Source organism: Procambarus clarkii, chromosome 34, assembly GCF_040958095.1.
Source record: "Procambarus clarkii isolate CNS0578487 chromosome 34, FALCON_Pclarkii_2.0, whole genome shotgun sequence".
Taxonomy (NCBI): domain Eukaryota; kingdom Metazoa; phylum Arthropoda; class Malacostraca; order Decapoda; family Cambaridae; genus Procambarus; species Procambarus clarkii.
Genome location: NC_091183.1, coordinates 35,174,683 through 35,183,858, shown reverse-complemented (window position 1 = coordinate 35,183,858; position 9,176 = coordinate 35,174,683). Strand labels below are relative to the sequence as shown.

The window sequence follows — 9,176 nt, the reverse complement described above, 5'->3', positions numbered from 1 at the left end:
TTGAGGTAGAACTCTAGACTATGATTTAAATGCACAAGGGGCAATGTATGAAACCCTGATTAAGCTTCAGTTGGAAGCCTCAGGCCCCTAGTGGATTCGGTCGAATCCCAGGTTGCATTACTTTTGACCATGTTGCTGTGTAGTGGTCAGGAAAGATATTACTAACAAGTCTTTTAAATGCTTTAACTTTAATTATGTGGTAAAAAAGAATACCCCACAAACAAAATAACTTTTTATTAAAAACATTTTTACTTGTATTAGTTTCCTTGGGTAAGAAAACTAGATAACATAAGATTCACACATCTTAAGATCTATAAAACACCTAAGATGTATAAGCAGTCATACACAAACATTCACTCCCTATACTCTAAAGTATTCTATGACAAGTCAGAAATGCTCACAAATAAGGCAAGTGACCAGAATGGGACCCAGGTAGCTAAGTAGACATACTTAAATTCAATAATTCTGCACCATATAATTTAACATAATACTAATTAAGTTTAATGTAAACATTACATTCTTACATAAAATTAATTTCAAGTTAACACTATTGCACTCCGTGCGGGCACGCCGTAGACTGTGATGTCATGGTACCGACGTTTCGGGAGAGCGCGCGGCGACACCGAAAAGTGTATACTCGTTTCAGTTTTCTCACCTTAATTCTCATGCTACGTTGTTCGTTTTGGTATCATTGTGTTTCCAATAGAATTCCCTATAGGGGTATATGCATATAAGGTCCAAAAGCCCGCTGTGACTCCCCACAGCAAAGTCAAAAGTCGGCAAAGTTACCCAGTGTTGTTACGCAAATTGTTCGCAAAATAAAGGCGCGTATTTTAAACTAGTCCAATAATAATAGAATAATAAATGGAATTTTAACAAATATTTTAACTTTTGGACGCTCATCACCACAAAATTATTTATATATTTCCAGTGTTCTGACACCAATTTGCAGTGTTACGTCTTTCATTTTGCCATGTCTCTCTAAGACAAGAACTTTCCTAAGAACTCCATACACTATGACTTGATGCCAAAGCCATGACATTAGCATATCAGTCCTGGTATAGCTCCGGGGAGCCTGACGGGGCTCCCCCCAGAAATGGAATTTTAGCAAATACTGTATTAAAAAATTTGGACCACAAAAGTATTTATTTTCTTTCTGACATTCATTATCTTTCTTGACATCAATTTTCGTGCTAAGTCTTTCAATTTGGTATCAAATTGTGCGCAATCTAGAGGCATGTATTTTAAAACTAGCTCCATAATAATTGAACAATAAATGGAATTTTAAGAAATATTTTAACTTTTGGACACTTTTTGATGCTCATCACCACAAAATTATTACTATCTTTCCAGAGTTCTGACATCAATTTTCATGTTATGTCTTTCATTTTGGTATCAAATTGTGCGCAATTTAAAGGTGCTCATTTTGAAACCACCCAGAAGTGGATCAGATAAACATTGAATTTTTTACAAATATTTTAATACATGACGCAAGCCATTAGTCACTCGCTCAGAATCGGGAGAAAAATGAGTGATGTCGGGTGGCGGCCGCGGAGCGGGATAGTGTTAAATGTTTTAACTTAAGGGGTCACAAGAATTGTATAAATGGGATGATGTGTAATAATTCAGGCCAAGGCATACTGTAAGGTAGGACCTGATGTGAGTTATGAAGGAGTTAACGGTGAGCTGCTATGTGACTGATAATATCACTTCGATTTAGCTTGCCTTTAGTAGGTTCATCAGTCTCCAGGACTTGAACCCCACTGTCCCACCACCACACAGCTCCCCCACTGTATGATGATCTGTAGGATAAAACAATGATGCTAAATAGACAAAGCAAATCATTTGAGTTATATGTAACAATTCACAACTACAAAAGTTATATTAAATTATAATGTGAATACACAGTGGAACCTCCGTGTACAATTCAACCCGAATGTGATTTTTCCGGTGAACGACGAAAATTTTGTCAGAAAAATGCTTGGCACTTTCTGACAAATTGATTACTCTCGTGTACGATGTTCACTCCAGAGTACGAACCACTCGTTCATACTTGTCTTGAGTTGGTAAGATCAATTTGCACATGTATCCTGCCTAATGATAATTACACTTGAATTCTCTGTAAATTTTTTTTATCATATTTGTGATTTTTTGGGGGGGCTTAAAATAAAAGTTCTTATTACATATTATGCCAGGGGGGCCCAAGACAGTCAGTGGTAAAGTTCAACATTAGAAAATAGTTGTAAGGATGATGAGGAGGAGAAGAAAAAGAGCATTCATAAACATGACGAAGGTTGATCCACCAACCCATGGTTGATCTGGCTAGGAAAATGTGTGCAATATGGGAAGAACTGCAAAGTTTCGCTGAAAAGAATCGTCCAGATGAAACTGTGGCAAGCTGTTGTGTTAACCTTTTTAATGACAAGGTAATGTCTTGCTACAGACAATTGTTAAAACGTAGGCAAAAACAAGTGCCATTAGACAGATTCTTAGTGAGACAAGCAGTGAGCCACAACCAGGTCCTGTGTCGCATATAAAATGTAGGAGAGAATACCCAAGAAATGTCATCACTGTCTGATGTTATAATGGAAGGGGGGACTGCCCTTCCAAAATGTTACATTACATTTTTTGGAATAGAATAAATTCATACACTAAAGTTTCACTAGTGGTACAAGATATAAACTGCATTATTTTCATATGCTTCATGTATCTAAATGAAACTCTTCTTTCTGGCTAAGGCACTTTATTACTCCCTTGAATTGAGACAGTGGGAAATTATGTGGGAGAGGGTGGAGTGAAGAGGAAGGAATAGGCATGGGATGGGGTGAGACAGCCTTTCATGGACACTGCTGGGTACTCCAAGTCTATATCTGAGAGAGAGAAGGTAGGGAACTATCCAGAGAAAGCACCAAGCAATTATGACTATACAATTCTGGGAAGAGTTCAGGATTTGGAATGGGATAGGGAGAAGGAATGTCGCCTAGCCGCTTGAACAGACGGGAATTGAACTCCGACCTGCATGAATTGAGACCTTCATTCTATCATACAGCTCAATTGCTTAGACAACATTCCTTCTCCCTATACCATCCTATACCTGATCCTTTCCCAGTCCTTTAGTCACAATGGCTTGGTGGTTTCTCCTGATAGTTCCCTTACCTTCTCTCTCATAGACATAGACTTGAAGGAGTAATCCAGCAGTGCTCAGGATATCCTCTCCCCTCCCCCTCATGCCAATTCCCTCCTCTTCACTCCCCCTCTTGCCCACATCCATCCCCCTTCATCTTCACTCCTCTCTCCTCCTTTCACCCTCTTCCCTCCCTTCTCGCCCCTCCCCCTTTATCTCCACCCTTGAACATACACATTTCCATTTAATATCCGAGTTCTCCTTCATCACATTCAAATAACGAAATCTAGGGATTCGGTCAAGCCCATTCTTGTTCCCAACATCCAGTAACTGTGGTACTAAAGTGCCCTAACCAAACCAACCAGAGGAACAGCAGACTGAAAACAGGACATTGTCAATATAGTAAGCCACTACAAATTTCTTGTACATTAGTTTTTGGACTTAGGTAAAGTATATGTCAAAATTAAACGTGCTATAGAGAGAACAGGTTGCTCAGTTAACCACCTTTCACCAATTTTTTTGGAAGGATCACTAGGTTTTCCTTACCCCTCTTAATAAGATCAATAGGAACAACCTAGTTCAATCTATGTCCGTCCCATACCCCTGAACCTGTATTTCTCTTGCAAAGTTTTGGTGAGGCTAGACACAAGCATCTGGCCTCCAACCTTGGAGACAGACATTCTCTCCTTTATACATATATTGTAGATTGCTGGAATAATATTCATAATTTACTCAAGTGTCATGTTAGCTAAATATCTGACAAATCACTTGAAACAGCACCAAGCAAAATATTGACAAGCCCCACACTAAGCTCTCCTCTTTTATTAGCCATACCGAATCAAATTAGATGGTGACTTAAGAATGATCCCAGGATTTCTGCCTAAAACAGAAGAGACCTGATCACAAGATATGTTTTTTAGCATGCCTTAACCTAAACCTCTCTACCCCAAAGACAAAAATGGTTAAGTACAGCTTATGACCGATTTTTTTTTTAACAAAAAACCAGCATTGAATGTAATGAAACGTCATTTTCTGGGTGAGACCCAGAAGCTCCCCAGAGCTATCCAGGCTGATATTGCTATTAGACTTTGGCATCAGTTCCTTCCATCTGGTTGGAAGCATTCTATGTCTGCCATTGACCAGGTCAGGCACCCAGAAAGGTAAGCATCCCAAAACAAACCTCTATTCTAGTTAAGAAATTGTGACTAAAAGCCGAACTAGTGGACAGAACTCCCCAAACAAAAACGAGCAAACGAGCATCATGTCACCACGCCGCCGTCCACGCAGCTTCTCCCCCTCCCCAGGAGGGGGAAGGGAGAAGCTCCAGACCCCCCCCCCCCCGTGCCGGCTATCCAAAACCTCAGTTCTGAGGCTGGACATCAAAAATACGTGAAAAACCACCGACTGGAGGAAGGGAGGGTCACCGGGGAGCCTCCGGGGTCTCACCCAGAAAATGGCGTTTCATTATATTCAGCGCTGATTTTCTGGGGGAAGCACCGTCGGCTACCCGGAGCTAACTACCCAAAGAACAAGGACAAAAAAGGGACTAACCTGGGAGGTGGAAACCACACGCCCGAACCCGAAAGCAAGACAACTGGCAACACCAAACGACCCAGCGGACGATCCGGGAGACCTGAACCTCTAGAACAGGGACGAAGGGAACCACAGGTCAGCCCAAAGCGCGTCTAGGGCCACAGAGGCTGCGGCACGCAGGCAAAGACCGAAAGCCACACACTCGGACACAAGAAGCACCCCCGGCCAACCAAACAAGCAGCAACAAACCCCAGGGATCCCTCTGGAAAACAGCCTTCCCAACCTTGCCTGAAAAGAAGAGACAGCTAAAACAAACAAACTGATCACCAGAAACCAAAAGAGCAGAAACAATGGAGAAATAAACCGGAACCAAAGGGGCCACAATAACCGAAGGGAAGAGAAAGAGAGTACCCTGTTCAAGACCAGGATGGCTTAGACGGCTTATGAGCAGGCCGGAGGTGAAAAAAAAGCCCGAGACAGCTTGCGAAACGATGTAGGAGAAACACCAAAATCAAAAGCAATTCATAGTGGCTCCGCCAGCGCCGCACGAGACAAGGCGACAGTATGTCAAGACGTCGGTCCTAAACCCCCCAAGAGAGGACAAGACCACATCAACAAAAAGCACAGGATACCTACAAAGAGATAAAAAGAAAAGGAAGGACCGCCAGCAAAACCCCATACCGCCGCTGAGACGAAGCATGCAGGTGGGACACCATCAACGAAGCCACCTGATCACTAAACAGACGGTGAGAGATTAGAGTCAAAATTACCATACATGAAGAACCGAGGAGAAGCCCGAACCAGCCCCGGTATGGACTGGACCGATCAGTTGAAAGAAGCGGAGCCGTGGGAAAACCCCTGGGTTCGGACACCGAGCAAGCAGCACCTGAAACCAAAGCTGGCAAAGAACCAGAAGGAATATCCGCCAGGGAACCAGGAACCCCAACCCGGGCGACCAGACATGCCCCACCTAGGAGGACCCCCCATTCCCTGGGACCCCTAAAGGACCAACAAGGCTGATAAGGTATGACAACAAGAAGCTGCCGCTTGCCGAAGAGCCGAACCACAGACTGCAAACAGCAAGGACAAAATGGTGACGAAAACCTAAGAGATAGGGCCCAGGCAGAGGCCAATGAGGAAGTGAGCACCATGAGCCAACACGTGAGACACGAAGCGAAAAACAGCAACACTGCAACCTGCAGGAGCTGCGCCACCAGCTCCAGCAGGGCAGAACCACGCACACGTCATTGAGTAATAGATGAGAACTACCCAGGACGTGTATTGCAGTACATCAAAAATGTACCGTACAGAAAAGGAACACAAAGAAAAGGCCGCAGCCAGGACCGTAATCCTAGCTCCCCATCCCATCGAAAAGGAACTGAAGGGGCAGAAATGGGTAATTGGAAAGCTACATTCACCAGCAGACACTGCAACACAGAAACTGGTAGTGACATACAAGATGAAAGAACTCAATTCTATAACTGAACACTAGATCTGTCCAATCTCAAGGAACTGAACATGCACACAGTTCGACCTAGCACCAAGACTAGCATGGAGAGTAAGTCCATACTAAGATACACAACAATATGTAGTATAGAGGTAGGAAATATGGAAACATGCAATGAAAAGACCACAAATATAGTCCAAGCACTGGTAGCTTGGGACAAGACAGTATAATCCATTAGATGAACTAATAAGACCTAGGAAGCAAGTGGTGACGGAATGTATACGATCAAGTATATACACAGACACTCCAATGTGTAAATATAATGAAGCAGCCAAGCACTGAATGACGGTCAATGAATAAGTGTCCAAAGAGCAATGATTGAGTCAATGAATGAGCGTCCAGAGAGCATTGACTGGGTCAATGAATGAGTGCCCAGATAGCATCGATATAAGCACAAAGTAAAGTCACTTTAAGATGCACGCAAATGGGCCAAGCAACCACCACAAACAATACCCAACACTCATCCAAAAATCGAGAACCAGCACCCAGCTGACAGTGTCACCAGACCGTATACTCTCACCTGTAAAGCGTAGACACTATCGTGTCATGACACAGCTGAGCCGCGTAACATTCCGGGAGCATCGCTAGAGGATTATGTCCAGAATTGCACACACTGCAGGAGAAGATTAGGTGAAGTGTAGAGGTGGAGGCGGTGCCACTCCGAGCCACCCTACACCCTTAAACAGAGAAAAGAACTAGGTGTTTTCCCCCACATACAAAACCCAGAACACCCCCCCTAGAATCGAGGGAGCTATGACCGGAGAGAGAAAATGAGCGAGTGCGGCGTATGACCCGAGATAAAGGTCGCACAACACCAACACAAGTTGACCATAAACAAAACAATCACCATCGGGCCATACTCAGAACGCATGAGGATTGAGGCGGCTCCTCCCTCCCGTCGGGGAGGGAGCTTACAAGGTTTGTTAAACGATCATAATAAATGCCGAGACAGATTACCGAGAGAAGAGGAGATAAGAAAATAATTAGATACAACAGGGAAAGACGATAAGCAGTACGGAAGGGTACCAACTAGGGCCATAAAGGACAAGAGGTAAACCTCACTGGAAATCAACAGACATTCCAATAATATGGCAAGTATGAAGATCCACCTGAACCTTCGAGACCCCTGATAATCAAACACAAAATCACACGTTCAGGAAAGCCCAGGCAGGGTATTGCTAACCGGCACCCATGTCTACCAACATCCTTCTAAGTACTGACTCCCTGGGAGTGTACACTCACAGGGACCTAACAGGAGGGGTACCACCAGAAAAACAGAAGTGCACAATATACAGATCGGGGGCAACCAAGTAAAGGCAGACCCCCCCCACCAGGCAGGAAGACAAAAACAAAACACAAACCCTGTAAGAGGACAACGCACCCAGGCAGAACAGAGCCAGCCGCGATGATAGGTGGAAACTAGCTGCGCAGTACCCTGCGCCCCTATCAGTGCAAACTGCCTCTTACCCTAAGGCGAACAAGGGAGCCAGAACACCCCAGCACACAAAGGGCGGCCGAAAGCCGAGCAGTAAACGACCAAACAGAGGCAGAACCCAAGGAACTTGGGGAAGGTGGCCCCAAGCCCCAAGGGCAGTACTTATACGGCACCTTGGGAAGGTAACCCTAGGCACATGCAGCCCGAGTACTGAAGAATTACTCCTGGCTTGCACACCCCCCTATGTGACAGCCACCACACCACACAAGGGCGCAGAGCTTGAACAAAATCCAGAGCACACGACTTCAGCCTAGTGCATTAGCCTCAAACTGTGGTTTTGGACAGCCAACGTGCATGGGGGGGGGGTGGTGTATGGGTCTGGGGCTCCCTCTTCCCCCTCCCAGGGAGGGGGGAGCTGCGCAGATGGCGGCACAGTGACATAGTGACCATGACGTCATGCTCGTTTGCTAGTTTTCGTTTGGAGAGTTCTGTCCACTAGTTCGGCCTTTAGTCACATTTTTTTTAACCAGAATAGGGGTTTGTTTTGGGATGCTTACCTTTCTGGGTGCCTGACCCAGTCGATGGCAGACATAGAATGCTTCCAACTACATTTCTATAGGCCATTGGCCCTCGTGCCTCTCTGAGGGAGTCAGGTTTTGGCTCGTAGTCCCCGGTAGGCCTATGAACCCCTTTCACACTGACTGATGCCAAAATCTAATATTAGCAATATCAGCCTGGATAGATGCGGGAAGCCAATGGGGCTCCCCCCAGAAATGGACATGAAACATCAACAAAATAAGTATGAACAGGAGTAAATAAAGAATAACCATGATAATAACCATTTGCATAACCATGCAAAAGTGACCAAATGTACCCAACATAGGTGTGCCTAAAGCATCATCATCTATACCCAAGGACAAAGTCTTAAGAACCAACTGTGAAAGTACAGAGTACAGGGAAAATAATTCTACAACACAGGTTGATTACTAAAGCACGCAATAAGTGTGTCCACTTACACAAAGCCCGTTACACTCTACTTACATTGATAGTATTCGTGCACTGCTCAATGAAGCATAAGTTTTGAGAATATATACAGTCCCCTTAATTGACATATGTTGGTGTCCACCACTCTGATAGAGGAATAAGGAAACCACTGTGATAAGGAAACACGTACGAAAAAGGCTTTATCCACCTAACATTTTAAGTATAGATGGAAACGTGAATTCAACGCAATAGTTGGGATTTATATGCACCATAAGAACTTTAGGAAATTTGGATGAAGACCTGCCCAGTGTGATCCAAATCCATGAGTCTGTGTACTATTCTACTGTCTTTCCTGAGCTGATGTTTTTCTAAACCATAAGTGTGAAATGGGGTGAGAATTAAGATAATATTAACATTTATGAACTAATGACAAAAGGATTTAGATTCACTGCAAATGAATCAACAAGGAATTAAAGACATGTATATTTACTTGAAAGGTGCTATAACTTCTTGTTGGCACTCGAAAGTTGATTTCCGAGAACAGGTATTAAACCAATATTTCCGATTTTTGCTTTTGCTGAATGCCATCATCC

At 43.9% G+C, this 9,176-nt stretch overlaps 1 protein-coding gene across 3 annotated transcripts in view; it reads right to left on the bottom strand.

Annotated features, from left to right (window-relative positions):
• Positions 1-219: 219 nt before the first annotated feature.
• The window catches only part of Cmtr1 (Cap methyltransferase 1), a 123,299-nt gene continuing 114,342 nt past the window's right edge, over positions 220-9,176 (bottom strand). The window contains exons 15-16 of one of the 3 annotated variants that reach the window (XM_069335772.1): positions 9,074-9,176; positions 220-1,802 (exon numbers count right to left, since the gene is read on the bottom strand). The exon at positions 9,074-9,176 is cut by the window's right edge and continues 6 nt beyond it. In XM_069335772.1, coding sequence (XP_069191873.1) covers positions 1,676-1,802; positions 9,074-9,176 — 230 coding nt within the window. In that variant the 3' untranslated portion in view covers positions 220-1,675. Of the gene's footprint in view, positions 1,803-4,557; positions 4,946-9,073 lie in introns of those variants that run through there. The other 2 variants (XM_069335773.1, XM_069335771.1) reach the window with 2 other exon arrangements.